General features: G+C 45.0%; 1 protein-coding gene across 1 annotated transcript in view; it reads left to right on the top strand.

Moving 5' to 3' along the window:
* The first annotated feature begins 344 nt into the window (after window positions 1-344).
* LOC139259402 (secreted phosphoprotein 24-like) overlaps window positions 345-17,134 on the top strand; it is a 42,334-nt gene continuing 25,544 nt past the window's right edge. Inside the window, exons 1-3 of the mRNA XM_070874867.1 lie at window positions 345-424; window positions 553-677; window positions 12,956-13,078. Of these exons, the coding sequence (XP_070730968.1) occupies window positions 373-424; window positions 553-677; window positions 12,956-13,078 (300 nt within the window). The 5' untranslated portion in view covers window positions 345-372. The remainder of the gene's footprint in view (window positions 425-552; window positions 678-12,955; window positions 13,079-17,134) is intronic.

The following is a 17,134-nucleotide window of genomic DNA, read 5'->3' as shown; positions in this document are numbered from 1 at the left end:
AGAATGTCTCCTGAATTCAGTCATTAAATAGTTATTCATCTTGTGTGACAAATTATTGCCTCAAGTATGTCTGGCATTGCACCACAAAGAATGTAGCAAGGAGTCATTACATTTGGGAAATCACAACACAAATCATTATGAAAAGGGATGGTGAAATATGGCATTGGATAGACAACAACAAATGATGCTTTTTGAACTGTGACGTCCCATTGGGAGCAAAAGGAGACAAGTTGATGGAGTTGGTGTGGTCTGATGACATCATTGTTCAATAATTTACTATTACTTTCATGATCTGAAGTATATAAATGCTGAATACAACCCAACAACAGACAGAGAGAAGGGAGAGCTTTCCACCACCACAGAACAGGCAAAATGAAAATAATTCTCTTCATCCTTGCTGCAGTCCAGATTCTCCACTGTTCTGGTAAGCACTGATGTTTTGTTTAAAATTATTGTAATTAGATTCTTCTGATGATGATCATTTAGTGGTGGCTGATATTTCCATGGGTCAGAGATGTTTTGATCTGTAAATCGCTTTGCTTTTTGATTCAGGACAAACATGTGAAATCTGTGGCTTTCCTGTGGTTATTGAGGCACTAAATGCTTCAGTTATAAAGCTGAATGAAATTTCTACAATTGACCACCTCTTCGCTGTGACCAAGCACAAAGTAGATGCTGTGAGTATCACAAAACCTGATTCCCTTTTTTGTCTCTTACCTAGAAATACATTTTTATTAAGGGAATGAATTTTATTTGATGACTTTGTAAGGATTTTACTATGAGGAAAGATGACACAATCAAGAGATAGAAAATAATTATATATAGAAAATAATTATATATCATTAGCAACACATTGCGAGTGCGAGTTCAGAACATGGTAAATGAAACGTTGGGGGAATTGAAAATCAAAAACCGCTCCTACTAGGGAGAGCTTTCCACCACCACAGAACAGGCAGAATGAAGATCATTCTCTTCAGGACCTAATTTGATTAAATTATTCTGGCCATTGAATGTTCCCAGCATGCCTTCCTGCTCACCATATTCGAAGCTTAGTAGGCCAGTTAGCACCTGAGAAAGGAGTGCTGCACAGCCAAATTTCTAAGCAAACATGCACTACAAAAAACTTCTATTTCCACTGTTTGAAGTGATCAAATAATCTATATTTTATTAAAAATGGTGAGTAGCCTCAAGATTTGAAATATAGAATCATATGATCAATACATTATAACCATCCAGACATAATGCTATGTGACAGTCTATTGAAAACACAACTATCCCATGTGTTAGCCTTTCAAGTAAAAATCCAGTTACTGAAAAGCCAAGAAACTAAAGTCCGCTGGAAAAGTCCCCTGAGAGATAGTGACTTCCTTCTCCCACACTGAGCAGGTTTATGATCCAGCCTTCCTCCGCCCCCGATGAGCAATGTTTTGGTACTCCCACAAACAAGATTTCGGTCCCTTCCCTTCCATCCCTACCCCCGCCCAGCAAGTTTTTGGCTCCTTTCCTCCCGATGAATAAGATTTAGACACCCAACCCACACCCAATACACGCGATAGATAGGATTTCGACCACTGCTTGCCACCACTTGATGGTTCTATTTCCCATTCCAATCCACCATTGGATGCCAGTTACTTTCCCCCAATCCCCATTAGATGCATTTCCCCCTCACAGGTTACCCCTACCATTGATCATTGTTCCTTTTACAGTAACCCTCTGACTGTAACATTGAAACATAGAAAATAGGTGCAGGAGTAGGCCATTCGGCCCTTCGAGCCTGCACCACCATTCTATATGATCATGGCTGATCATGCAACTTCAGTACCCCATTCCTGCTTTCTCTCCAAACCCCCTGATCCCTTTAGCTGTAAGGGCCACATCTAACTCCCTTTTGAATATATCTAATGAACTGGCCTTAACAACTTTCTGTGGTAGACAATCCCACAGGTTCACAATCTGAGTGAAGAAGTTTCTCCTCACCTCGGTCCTAAATGATTTACCCCATATCCTCAGATTGTGACCCCTGGTTCTGGACTTCACCAACATCGGGAACATTATTCCTGCATCTAATCTGTCCAATCCTGTCAGAATTTTATATGTTTCCATGAGATCCCCTCTCATTCATCTAAATTCCATTGAATATAAGCCTAGTCGATCCAGTCTTTCTTCATATGTCAGTCCTGCCATCCTGGGAATCAGTCTGGTGAACCTTTGCTGCACTCCCTCAATAGCAAGACTATCCTTGCTCAGATTAGGAGACCAAAACTGTACACAATATTCAAGGTGTGGCCTCACCAAGGCCCTGTACAACTGCAGTAAGACCTCCCTGCTCCTATACTCAAATCCTCTCGCTATGAAGGCCAACATACCATTTGCCTTCTTCACCGCCTGCTGTACCCGTATGCCAACTTTCAATGACTAATGTACCATGACACCCAGGTCTCGTTGCACATCCCCTTTTACTAATTTGTCACCTTTCAACTAATATTCTGTCTTCCTGTTTTTGCCACCAAAGTGGATAACCTCACATTTATCCACATTATACTGCCTCTGCATTTGTCCACTCACCTAAGCTGTCCAAGTCACCCTGCAGCCTCTTAGCATCCTCCTCACAGCTCACACTGCCATCCTGCTTCGTGTCATCTGCAAACTTGCAGATATTACATTCAATTCCTTTGTCTAAATCATTAATGTATATTGTAAATAGCTGGGGTCCCAGCACAGAACCTTGCGGTACCCCACTAGTCACTGCCTGCCATTCTGAAAAGGACCCGTTTATTCCCACTCTTTGCTTCCTGTCTGCCAACCAGTTCTCTATCTACGTCAATACATTACCCCCAATACCATGTGCTTTAATTTTGCACACTAATCTCTTGTGTGGGACCTTGTCAAAAGCCTTTTGAAAGTCCAAATACACCACATCCACTGGTTCTCCCTTGTCCACTCTACTAGTTACAGCGTCAAAAAATTCTAGAAGATTTGTCAAGCATGATTTCCTTTTCATAAATCGATGCTGACTTGGATTGACCCTGTCACTGCTTTCCAAATATGCTGTTATTACATCTTTAATAATTGATTCCAACCTTTTCCCCACTACTGATGTCAAGCTAACCAATCTATCATTCCCTGTTTTCTTTCTCCCTCCTTTTTTAAAAAGTGGTATGACATTAGCTACCCTCCAATCTATAGGAACTGATCCCAAGTCTGTAGAATGTTGGAAAATGACCACCAATGCATCCATAATTTCTAGGGCCACTTCCTTAAGTACTCTGGGGTACAGACTATCAGGCCCTGGGGATTTATCGGCCTTCAATCCCATCAATTTCTCCACGCAATTTCCTTCCCACTAGACCCTCGGTCCCCTAGTATTTCCGGAAGGTCATTTGTGTCTTCCTTAGTGAAGACAGAACCAAAGTATTTGTTCAGCTGGTCTGCCATTTCTTTGTTCCCCATTATAAATTCTCCTGATTCTGACTGCAAGGGACCTACGTTTGTCTTCACTAATCTATTTCTCTTCACAAATCTATAGAAGCTTTTGCAGTCAGTTTTTATGTTCCCAGCAAGCTTCCTCTCATACTCTATTTTCCCCCTCCTAATTAAACCCTTTGTCCTCCTCTGCTGAATTCTAATTTCTCCCAGTCCTCAGGTTTGCTGCTTTTTCTGGCCCATTTATATGTCTCTTCCTTGGATTTAACACTATCCCTAATTTCCCTTTTTAGCCACGGTTTAGCATCCTTCCCCATTTTATTTTTACGTCAGACAGGGATGTACAAATGTTGAAGTTCTTCCATGTGATGTTTAAATATCTGCCATTGCCTATCCAGCATCAATCTTTAAGTATCATTCGTCAGTCCATCCGAGCCAATTCACGTCTCATACCATCCAAGTTACCTTTCTTTAAGTTCGGGACTCTAGTCTCTGAATTAACTGTGTCACTCTCCATCTTAATGAAGAATTCTACCATATTATGGTCACTCTTCCCCAAGGGGTCTCGCACAACAAGATTGCTAATTAATCCTCTCTCATTAACACCCAGTCTAGGATGCCAGCTCTCTAGGTGGATCCTCAACATATTGGTCTAGAAAACTATCCCTAATACACTCCAGGAAATCCTCCTCCACCGTATTGTTGCCAGTTTGGTTAGCCCATCTATATGTAGATTAAAGTCACCCATGATAACTGCTGTACCTTTATTGCACGCATCCCTAATTGTCTGTTTGATGCCATCCCCAATCTCACTTCTACTGTTTGGTGGTCTGTTCATGTTATTTCAACTTTCACAAAAAAGCAGTTGAATTTTGAAGTTGCCTGATTACATTACCTGTATTTTGTTGGCAGGTAGAAAAAGTTAATGCTAATTTCTTCCTCTTGTGAGGCAGCAATTTTAATTTCCTATGAGGCAGACTAAGAGCAAGAGCAAGAGAGAGAGAGAGAGAGAGAGTGATAGAAACTGAGATTCAAATAGATAAGCAGGCAAGCAGGTTCCTCATTCTAATTTGATATCTTTCTTTTATGAATTTTAAAAGAAAACGGAGGGTGCTAAACTTGGTAACACCCGAAAATGGGCGCGGGATCATGATGCGCAATTAATCTGTGCCCATTCAATATAATGCAGGTTGCACATCCACTTTGTGCTGCCTGCTCATTTCAATGATTTCAGCATTCAGCCAGCACAAAGCGCACTGCTGATTGGCTGTACACATCAGCAAGGGGCCCCAAATCATGAAAGGCTAGAACCAGTTAAAGCTAGCCTGCACTTCTTAAAGCTAGCCTGCACCTCTTAAAGGGGAGGTTCATTGTGGCCGGAGAAGGTTCTGATAGCCGTTCTACAACAGAATATGACCCGGGAAACACTCAATAATGGCACACCATGGGAGAGAGCTCCAACGTTTTCCAACATGCAGTGGAGGCCTTGGTGGAGGAGGTGGAAAGGAGGAAAGATGTTCTCTATCAACAGGGGGGCCATGAGGCCCTCCAGACACACACTCAGAAGGCAGTGGGAGGAAATAGCCTTGGGGTCAATGTCAGGATTCAAGTCCAGAGGACCTGGATGCAGTGCCGCAAGAAGTTCAATGACCTCAAACGAGTGGTCAAGGTCAGTGAATGCATCTTTAAATGTTATATTCTACCAACTGCACTAACCTCAGGCACTGCTCAATGCACCACACCCCATTACTCATCTACCAACAATCTCTATCAATCATGACACATATCTAACTTTCATAGCTTCACCTCACCCTCACACTTAGCACTGCTGCAAGTCTCACACCCACAACTCAGAGCTTGCACACACTGCCAACTATTCAACTATGAATAATTAAAGAGGAGAGGAATTTTTCAGTTTTTTCCCAAATTGGCCTGAGCTTTTTATTTGCATTTTTTGCCTCTCCCAGGTGATCACATGGTTTTGGGTGGGATGGAGTGTATATGTTGTGGTATATAAGGTATCGCAATTGCGTGGGACAGGCTTGATGGGCCAGATGGTCTTTACCTGTCCATCATTGTTCGTATAACCACTATTTGTATGATAGCCACATCAACCAAACACATTGTATGACACACTGTCGCTCGATTTCACACTCTCAGCCACCAGCTCAGATACTGATACTGCACGTACTTTAGAGGATAGCATAGATGCGGGATCTGCACGTGGTGAGACACTGGGCATGAGTGGCCTACAGTCAGGGCAGGGGGCAAGGGTAGCACAGGTGTCAGCTCCCTGGATGGCAAGATCACCCAGGAGTTCTGCTGCAGAGGACACAGATGAGGACTTCGATGGGCCAGGCTATAGAAGAATGCTGATGGATTTACACAATGAGATGCTTGGTGCATTGGGAAGCCTGCCAGAAAGCTTGCGCTCAATGTCAAGAAGCATGGAGGAGTCCGGCACCAACTTGGCACAGGGCTTTGTGCAAAGCTTGGAGACAATCCTTTTCAGCATGGAAGTGGTGGCCAGCTCCATTAGCACACTTGTGGACCCAACCATGATGCAGCATCTGATGGCTGATGTTTCAGATTCAATTGCAGCACAAGCGACAGCCAACCAATGTCTGGGTGCTGCCTTGGAAGGTCAGTCTTCCTTCATGGATCTGGATTATAGTGTCCAAAGGGGCTTGCAGGGTATCACAGCAGCCCAGCAACCTGTCTCCAAACAGATTTCTAGGGTTGCTGAGGTGCTGCCCCTGGGAGTGGCAGTGGCTCCATGGAGCACGAACCTTCTGTCCTTTCTCAGGATGACAGCATTCATACTCCTACCACTGCCACTCTACCAGTGTCTTTGCTGTCAGCCAGCCAGCCCAGACTGCTGCCATCTATACCGAGGTGGTGCAATCGACAGCGGGGCCTTCTAGGCCCAGAGCTGCTTGAGGTCATCGTCCAAGACCATCTGCAGTCTCCTCCATTGAAAGTCAGCAGCCTTTCTACAGCCACTGGGGTAGCACTGCATAGGAGCACTAGGGCAGGCAAAGGCACACAGATGACAGACACTTAGGAAATACACAAGGGTGATTAGTTTACGTTTGTGCGCAATATGCCATGATTTGATTTATAAATTTGGTTTGGAATGTTACTTTGTGGATGCTTTTATTTTTGCATTGTGGCCAAGCGGGCACTGTGATGGTCAGTGGCAGAGGGAAGGCAAGGTGTGGGACTGTTGGTGAATGTGGAATTGGGGTTGTGGTTACCAGTATCATACTCAGATGAGTCCTTCATGGACAGCATGGCCAGAAAGTGGCTGTCCAGGTTACTTCTTCCCTTTCTCTTCCTCTTTTTCCTCTTCCTCCTACTCTTCCTCCTCAGCTACTCGCTGTATAGCTGATGGCAAGGGCTGTGCTCTCATAATGACAAGGTTATGCAGCCTGCAGCAGACCACCACGAATCTTGAGACCCGCTCTGCCGAGTACTGCAGGGTTCCTCCAGAGCAGTCCAGGCAGTGGAACTGTTGTTTCAGCAAGTCAATGTGTGCTCTATCACATTTTGTGTGGCTCGTGGCTTTAATTGTATGCACGCTACGCATGTGTGCAATCATCAGCCATGTCACCAGCGGACAGCCCTTGTTGCCCAGTAGCCACCTTTTGGTTTTACCGTGGAGGCTCAATTGCAGATGGCATAGTGCACTGCCACAGAATGAAGGCATCATGATTGCTGCCAGGATATTGTGTTTTGACCTGCATGGTTCATAAGAACATAAATAGGGGCAGGAGGACGCCATTTGGCCCCTCGAGCCTTCAATAAGATCATGGCTGATCTGATCATGGACTCATCGCCACTTCGCTGCCCGCTCCCCATAACCCTTTACTCCCTTATCGCTCAAAAATCTGTCTATCTCCGCCTTGAATATAATCAATGACCCAGCCTCCACAGCTCTCTGGGGCAGAGAATTCCATAGATTTCTAACCCTCTGAGAGAAGGAATTCCTCCTCATCTCAGTTTTAAATGGGCGGCCCCTTATTCTGAGACTATGTCCCCTAGTTTAAGTTTCCCCAAAGAGTGGAAATATCCTCTCAGCATCCACCTTGTCGAGCCCCCTCATTATCTTATATGTTTCAATAAGATCACCTCTCATTCTTCTGAACTCTAATGTGTATAGGCCCAACCTATTCAACCTATCTTCATAAGTCAACACCTCATCCCCGGAATCAACGTAGTGAACCTTCTCTGAACAGCTTCCTATGCAAATATATCCTTCCTTAAATATGGAGACCAAAACTGCCGCAGTACTCCAGGTGTGGCCTCAACAATACCCTGTATGGTTGTACCAGGACTTCTCTGCTTTTATATTCTATCCCCCTTGCAACAAACATTCCATTTGCCTTCTTGATTACTTTCTGTACCTGCATACTAACTTTTTGAGTTTCATGCACAAGGACTGCAGTACTTTGCAATTTTTCTCCATTTAAATTATAATTTGCTTTTCCAGTTTTTCTGCCGAAGTGGATAACCTCACATTTTTCCACATTATTTTCCATTTCCCAAATTTTTGCCCACTCACTTAGCCTGTCTATATCCCTTTGCAGGTTTTTTGTGTCCTCCTCACAATTTGCTTTCCCACCCATCTTTGTGTTATCAGCAAACTTGGCTGCATTACACTTGTTCCCTTTATCCAAGTCATTAATATAGAGTGTAAATAGTTGAGGACCCAGCACCGATCCCTGCGGCACCCCACTAGTCACTGTTTGCCAACCGGAAAATGACCCATTTATCCCGACTCTCTGTTTTCTGTTAGTTAGCCAATCCTCTATCCATGCTAATACATTACCTGTGAAATTTTATCTTGTGCAGTAACCTCTTATGTGGCACCTTATCGAATGCCTTCTGGGAATCCAAATGCACCACATCCACTGGTTCCTCCTTATCCACCCTGCTCGATACATCCTCAAAGAACTCCAGCAAATTTGTCAAACATGATTTCCCTTTCATAAAACCATGTTACTCTGTTTGATTGAATCATGCTTTTCCAAATGTCTTGCTACTGCTTCCTTAATAATGGATTTCAGCATTTTCCCAACGACAGATGTTAGGCTAACTGGTGTATGGTTTCTTGCTTTTTGTCTGCCTCCTCTTTTCAAATAGGGGCGTTACATTTGCGGTTTTCCAATCCGCTGGGATCGCCCCAGAATCCAGGGAATTTTGGTAGATTAAAAAAAATCCTTCCACTATCTCTGCAGCCACTTCTTTTAAGACCCTAGGATGTAAGCCATCAGGTCCATGGGACTTGTCCGCCTTTAGTCCCATTATTTTCCCGAGTACTACTTCATTAGTGATAGTGATTGTATTACGTTCCTCCCTCCCTATAGCCCCTTGATTATCCACGATTGGGATGTTTTTAGTGTCTTCTACCGTGAAGACCGATACAAAATATTCCCTGTTCCCCATTATTAATTCCCCATTGGGACATATTTTTGTTGTGAGTTATGAAATATCTCCTTAAATGTCTTCCACTGTTCATCAACGGTCCCATACTTTACTCTATTTTCTCAGTCCACTTTAGCCACCTCTGCCCTCATACCTTTGTAGTCTTCTTTATTTAAGAACCAACTTTTTCACCCTCCAACTGAATTTGAAATTCAACCATGTTGTGGTCACTCATTCCGAAAGGATCCTTTACGATGAGATTATTTATTAATCCTGTCTCATTACACAGTACTAGATCTAAGATAGCCTGCTCCCTGGTTGGTTCTGCAACGTACTGTTCAAGGAAACTATCCTGGATACACTCTATGAACTCTTCCTCAAGGCTACCCTGGCCAATTTGCTTTGTCCAATCAATATGAAGGTTAAAATCGCCCATGATTATTGCCGTTCCTTTATTACAAGCCTCCATTATTTCTTGATTTATACTCCGTCCAACAGTGTAGCTACTGTTAGGGGACCTGTAGACTACGCCCACCAGTGACTTTTTCCCTTTATTATTCCTTATCTCCACCCAAACTAATTCAACATCTTGACCCTCTGAGCCAATATCGTTTCTCACTAACGCACTGATCTCATCCTTTATTAACAGAGCTACCCCACCTCCTTTCTGTCTGTCCTTCCGAATTATCAAATACCCCAGAATATTTAGTTCCCAGTTCTGGTCACCTTGTAACCACGTCTCTGTAATGGCTATCAGATCATACCCATTTGTATCTATTTGTGCCGTCAACTCATCTATTTTGTTACGAATGCTACGTGCATTCAGACAAAGAGCTTTTAAATTTGTTTTTTTTAACCATTTTTTCCTGCTTGTTTCCTCTGTCCTTCAAATTCACTTTCTACATTTTTGCTTTCCAATTCCAGCTTTACTATCCTCCCTTCTGAATCTATTCTCAGGTTCCCATCCCCCTGCCAAGCTAGTTTAAACCCTCCCCAATAACACTAGCAACCCCCCCATTGGTCCCGGCTCTATTGAGGTGCAACCCGTCCGGCTTGTACAGGTCCCACCTCCCCCAGAAGTGGTCTCAATGTCTCAGGAATCTAAAGCCCTCCCTCCTACACCATCTCTCCAGCCATGCATTCATCTTCTCTATCCTCCTATTTCTGTACTCACTAGCTCGTGACATCGGGAGTAATCCGGAGATTACTATCTTTGAGGTCCAGCTTTTTAATCTTTCTCCTAACTTCTTAAACTCTGCCTGCAGGACCTCATCCCTCTTTCTACCCACATCATTGGTCCCGATATGGACCACGATATGGCTGTTCACCCTCTCCCCCCAGAATGCCCTGCACCGCTCGGTGACATCCTTGACCCTGGCACCAGGGAGGCAACATACCATCCTAGAGTCACGTGTGCGGCCGCAGATATGCCTGTCTGCTTTCCTTATTATTGAATCCCCTCCCACTATAGCTCTTCCAATCTTCCACCCACCCCCCTGTGCAGCTGAGCCACCCATGATGCCATGGATTTGGCTCTGACTGCACTCCCCAGAGGCACCATCGCCCCCACCGGTACTCTGTTCTGAGTACCGGTTGGAGAGCGCGATGGACTCAGGGGACTCCTGCACTACCTGCCTAGTCCTCCTCTTCTGTCTGCTGATCACCCACTCTCTCTCTGTCTGCACACTCTTAAGCTGCGGGGTGACCACCTCTAGAAACGTGCTATCCATGTAGTTCTCTGTCTCGTGGATGCACTGCAGTGACTCCAGCCACCACTCAAGGTCCAAAACGCGGAGCACAAATTGGTGCAGCTGGAGGCACCTCCTGCAAACATGGTCGTCCAGTCTGCGTGAAGCGTCCAGGACTTCCCACATGCCGCAGGTTATGCAATCCACGGAACTGAGCTGCCCTGCCATCCCTCTAGTCAGACTTAGAACTATCAAGCAAAAATAAACTCTAAACCTTCACAAAACACACCCAGCAACTACTCAGCAATCAGCTGATTTAAGTAACCTTTATTTAGAGACTAAGTACTAACTTAACAGAAAAAAACCACACTCACCCACTACTCACCAATCAGCTACTTCTCTTGTGCTGACGTCCCTTTTCAACTCTGACATCCCTTTCGAATGTTGCTGGTTGAGCCGCTGCTTTTGTTAGCTGTCTATGGTCGCACACCAACTGGACGATGAGGGAATGGAATCCTTTTCGGTTCTGGTACATAGCAGAGTTGACATGTGGTGCCCGCAAAACAATGTGCATGTAGTCAATGGCACCTTGCAACCATGGGGAAGTTTGCAATCCTCACGAAGTCGTGTGCTCGCTCTACCTGCTGCTCTCTGGCAGGAGAAAACAAAATGTAGTCAGCTCTCTTTGAATAAAGCGCATTAGTGATCTCTCTTATACAACAGTGGGGGGCAAATTGCAAAATGTTGCAAATATCTCCAGCTCCAGCTTGGAAAAAGCCTGACACATAAAAGTTCATCCCCATGGCCACCTTCTCAGCCACTGGCAATGTGGTCCTTGCCCTGCTGAGTTTGCAGTTGTGACTGCAGCAGGTTGCAGATTTCAGTGAGGATGTCCTTACTGAATCACAGACATCTCACACATTGTTCCTTGCTGAGTTTCAGGTAAGAGAATTGCTCCCTGAACACCTTGGACTCCTTCCTCTTCTAGTGTCTTGTCCTGCTCTATGTGCACTCTATTCATTCTCCAAGTCATGCTCCCTGTAGACTTTGACAACTTTGAACAATTCTAGAAACACTTATAAAAGCACACCAATATCTGGAAGAAATCAACCAGCAACTAACCTGTAATTAGTTGATGATCCCTTTAAGTAGCTCTGGGTGTGGGTGGGTGGGGGTCCTTCCTGCTGAACACGTGTTCAGCTGTGCAAGATTAAGAGAGGACAAACTGATTGACACCATGATCTACCTGCTATGCATACTTCCGCCAGGTGTTCACTGCATTTGTTAATGCCATCATCAAGATGGCATCTGGCATGACCTGCCCCACAAGTGTGCGAATGTGCTGCGGATGCTGTTTTGTATCGCTAAGGGCACTCGTAGTGCCCAAAAACGGGTACTACAAATCCATAGTTTGTGCCAATAGCCTCTCAGGGAAACAGCTGGAAGGAAGCTAGAGTAGAAGGGGGAAGATAGGATGGAAAATATTTAAGGATTGGGGACTCTGGTCTCTCAGCACTCATCCTTGGCGGAAGATTCAGGGTGTGAGTGAGAGTGGAGCAAGGGGAGGTGGAAGATACAGTGAGTAGTCCAAGAGTGAAGAGGTAAGTGTAATGATAGGAGTGAGAGGGTGGTAGGAGGGGTAGCATGTTGTGGAAAGGTGAAGAGGTAGGGGATGTGATGTTACCAAGGAGACAGTGAAGCATGGGGGATGTGGTAGGAAGGGAATTGCAGATGGCCATGTTTTTCCTGCAATCCTTACCACATATACAGCCTCCAGCCATTGGTGGCTCCTTTCCCATCAATACCGTGCCATACTCCTCACTAATACCCACCAGAAGAAAAGAAGAAAAGAAAAAGAGAGGGGAGCAGATGAGCACAGAGAAAGAAGCCAAAATAAAGGAGTTAAGGAGTTAAAGAGTTAAGGGTAGAGAACAGAGACAGAGAGAAATGGCAACACAAAGGCAGGTAAGAGAAGGGCCATAGTGTCTGATTTATCATGTGCAATGTGCATGAGACTGATTAGTGTTATTATAAATCTTAACATGTGAACAAATCAATGGGGTAGATATTTGTCTTTATTCGGTGGCAATCTGTCAGACTAGAAGTCAGGAGGAGTCTTTCAAAGGCGATGCCTGACCAGATTATTGCCCAGGTGCTGAGAAAAAAATCTACCCCAATATGTTCACCCATAAATTCTTATGTTCTTATGTTCATAAATCTGTGCTCAGCATACAACCTTCACAAATCAAATGATCACCATAATAATTTTGCATATGCTTCCACTTCCTAACTATAATGCATGGGAAGCTCAGAACATTTCTGTCTGACACTGTATCATTATTTATAAGTATTATCACAAACACTCTTCACTGTATTTACTTTAAATGACACAAATCTAATTCTTTTTTTGTTGTTAGATTACTCCTTTAGGAGAACGTCTGCTCCAGGTAGACTTAACATTTGATGTGCAGACAACTGTGTGTCGCAAAGATGCCGGAAATTATTCAGCAAAATGTCAACTGATACCTTTACCAGATGCCGTGAGTATTAACATTTCTCATTTCCTTCTTCGTTGTAATAAAAACTTAGATTGGAGGTTTTACTGCAGAGTTGTTCGATTGAAATCATTGACTAGCTACAGGTTTGGCTATGGCAACACCGTTTTAGGCACACACATTGATTTTAGTCGAAAAAATTTGCCTTGCACATAATACAGGTTAATGTACTTCACATGTGCATATTTATCTAACAAACATCTACTTGCATCAGAAACGAGGAAGTAGAATGCTCACAATGATCCAAAACACTGGGGGTGAAATTGCCCCTTTTTATAACCCTGTTAGTGCCTCCATGAGGACGGTTGCAAGCTGCCCTGGTGGCTTAGTGGAGGCCATCAGAGGCCTCGCAGAACGTGCAAGGCCCTCTCCTTTCGTTTCAGGGGAGGGTCGGTGCGCTACGCAAAGTATCCGCATAGCATTTCCTTCAGTTCCCCAGCAACGACCCAGTTACCACCCCCAAAGGAAGTGGAGCGCGCGAGATTGCACTCCGCTTCTTTTGAGGGGTGGTATGGACAATTCCTTCGGCCGCCTGAGGAAAAGAGTGTTCGAAGACCAGGCCCTCAAATCTTCCACCGAGCTCATGGTCTACAGGGCTGTAGTAATACCCGCCCTCTTGTATGGCTCAGAGACATGGACCATGTACAGTAGACACCTCAAATCACCGGAGAACTACCACCAACGATGTCTCCGCAAGATCCTACAAATCCCCTGAGAGGACAGAGGCACCAACATTAGCATCCTCGACCAGCCCAGCATTGAAGCACTGACCACACTTGATCAGCTCCGCTGGGCAGGCCACACTGCCTGCATGCCAGACACGAGACTCCCAAAGCAAGCGCTCTACTCGGAACTCCTTCGCGGCAAACGAGCCAACGATGGGCAGAGGAAATGTTACAAGGACACCCTCAAAGCTTCCGTGATAAAGTGCAACATCCCCACTGACACCTGGGAGTCCCTGGCCAAAAACCGCCCTAAGTGGAGGAAGTACATCCGGGAGGGCGCTGAGCACCTTGAGTCTCATCGCCGAGAGCATGCAGAAATCAAGCACAGGCAGCGGAAAGAGTGTGCGGCAAACCTGTCCCACCCACCCTTTCCCTCAACGACTATCTGTCCCACCTGTGATATGGACTGTGGTTCTCGTATTGGACTATTCATCCACCAAAGGACTCATTTTAAGAGTGGAAGCAAGTCTTCCTTGACTCCGAGGGACTGCCTATGATGGTGATGGTGGGGGCGGGACTTCTGCGCCCGGCGCAGAATGTCCCGGCCCCAGAAGGTTACAGCCCCCAATCGGGGCGCAGGGCAATTATGCCCCTACTGCTTTTGATCTTCGTAGTTTACCAATAAATATACATAAATGTGAAAGTAGACATGCACACATCATGTGAATATGAGTGTTGAGATCATACACCCAAGAAACGTATTTACTAATCAGAAATGCAATGAGCCACATCTGGATTTGCAATTAGCCACGTCCGGCTATTGGCAAATGTATTGGACAATACTGTTTTAGTGTGAGGACAGTCGGGAGGAGGCATCGGAGAGGCCTATAAAAGGCCCGTGAGTTCAGGAGGCCAGCGGGAGTTCAAGGATGAGGCTAGCTGGTGCAGGGACAGGGGCAGAAGGTTAACAAAGAAGTAGAAAGAAATCGAAAGGTGACGTCACAGCCAAGCGGGTAAGTGATTGGCTGGTGGATTGGTGAGTATTTAATCTCTTTTTCTTCTTTTTATTTCATTATCAATAGGTAACCTTTAACATTGTTGCCAAATTAAGTTAATCTAAGGGTTAAGTCATGGCAAGAGAGATCTGACACGTGTCATGCTGCTCCTGTGCTATATGGGAACTCAGGGACGCTTCCAGTGTCCCTGATTACTGCATGTGCGGGAAGTGTATCCTGCTGCAGCTTCTGACATACCGCATTGTGGCACTAGAGCTGTGGTGGATTCACGCTGGAGTATCCGTGATGCTGAAGATGTCATGAATAGCACGTTTAGTGAGTTGGTCACACCGCAGGTAAAGGTTACACAGATAGTGAATGGGTGATCAGCAGGAAGAGCAGTGGAAGGAAGGTAGTGCAGGGGTCCCCTGCGGTCATCCCCCTCCAAGACAGATACACCATTTTGGGTACTGTTGGGGGGGATGACTCATCAGGGGAGGGCAGCAGCAGCCAAATTCATGGCACCGTGGGTGGCTCTGCTACACAGGAAGGCAGGAAAAAGAGTAGGAGAGCTATAGTGGTAGGGGATTCTATTGTAAGGGGAATAGATAGGCGTTTCTACAGCCACAATCGAGACTCCAGGATGGTATGTTGCCTCCCTGTGGTGCAAGGATCAAGGATGTCTCGGAGCGGCTGCAGGACATTTTGGAGGGGGAGGGTGAACAGCCAATTTTCGTGGTGCATATAGGTACCAACGATATCGGTAAAAAACGGGGTGTGGTCGTACAACCTGAATTTAGGGAGCTCGGAGTTAAATTAAAAAGTAGGACCTCAAAGGTAGTAATCTCAGGATTGATATCAGTGGCACCTGCTAGTCAGAGTAGGAATTGCAGGATAGCTCAGATGAATACGTGGCTTGAGGAATGGTGCAGAAGGGAGGGATTCAAATCCCTGGGACATTGGAACCGGTTCTGGGGGAGGTGGGACCACTACAAACCGGACGGTCTGCACATGGGTAGGAGCAGAACCAATATCCTAGGGGGAGTGTTTTCTAGTGCTGTTGGGGAAGGGTTAAACTAATATGGCAGGGGATGGGAACCTATGCAGGGAGACAGAGGGAAATAGAATGGGGGCAGAAGCAAAAGATAGAAAGAAGAAAAGTAAAAGTAGAGGGCAGAGAAACCCAAGGTAAAAATCAAAAAGGGCCACATTGCAGCAAAATTCTAAAGGGGAAAAGTGTATTAAAAAGACAAGCCTGAAGGCTCTGTGCCTCAATGCGAGGAGTATTCATAACAAGCTGGACGAATTAACTGCGCAATTAACGAATATGATACAATTGGCATCACGGAGACATGGCTCCAGGGTAACCAAGGCTGGGAACTCAACATTCAGGGGTATTCAACATTCAGGAAGGATAGACAGAAGGGAAAAGCAGGTAAGGTAGCGTTGCTGGTTAAAGAGGAAATTAACGCAATAGTAAGGAAGAACATTAGCTTGGATGATGTGGAATCTGTATGGGTGGAGCTGCGGAATACCATAGGGCAGAAAACGCTAGTGGGAGTTGTGTACAGACCACCAAACAGTAGTAGTGAGATTGGGGACAGCATCAAACAAGAAATTAGGGATGCGTGCAATAAAGGTACAGCAGTTATCATGGGCGACTTTAATCTACATATAGATTGGGCTAGCCAAACTGGTAGAATACGGTGGAGGAGGATTTCCTGGAGTGTATTAGGGATGGTTTTCTAGACTATTATGTCAAGGAACCAACTAGAAGGCTGGCCATCCTAGACTGGGTGATGTGTAATGAGAAAGGACTAATTAGCAATCTTGTTGTGCGAGGCCCCTTGGGGAAGAGTGACCATAATATGGTAGAATTCTTTATTAAGCTGGAGAGTGACACAGTTAATTCAGAGACTAGGGTCCTGAACTTAAGGAAAGGTAACTTCCATGGTATGAGACATGTATTGGCTAGAAGAGACTGGTGAAAGATACTTAACGGGTTGACGATGGATAGGCAATGGCAAACATTTAAAGATCAGATGGATGAACTTCAACAATTGTACATCCCTGTCTGGAGTAAAAATAAAACGGGGAAGGTGGCTCAACCGTGGCTAACAAGAGAAATTAAGGATAGTGTTAAATCCAAGGAAGAGGCATATAAATTGGCCAGAAAAAGAAGCAAAACTGAGGACTGGGAGAAATTTAGAATTCAGCAGAGGAGGACAAAGGGTTTAATTAGGAGGGGGGAAATAGAGTAGGAGAGGAAGCTTGCTGGAAACATAAAAACTGACTGCAAAAGCTTCTATAGATATGTGAAGAGAAAAAGATTAGTGAAGACGTAGGTCCCTTGCAGTCAGATTCAGGTGAATTTATAATGG

Source organism: Pristiophorus japonicus, chromosome 3, assembly GCF_044704955.1.
Source record: "Pristiophorus japonicus isolate sPriJap1 chromosome 3, sPriJap1.hap1, whole genome shotgun sequence".
NCBI lineage: Eukaryota > Metazoa > Chordata > Chondrichthyes > Pristiophoridae > Pristiophorus > Pristiophorus japonicus.
The sequence above is the reverse complement of the archived record's forward strand: the minus strand, read 5'-3'. Positions and strand labels throughout refer to the sequence as shown.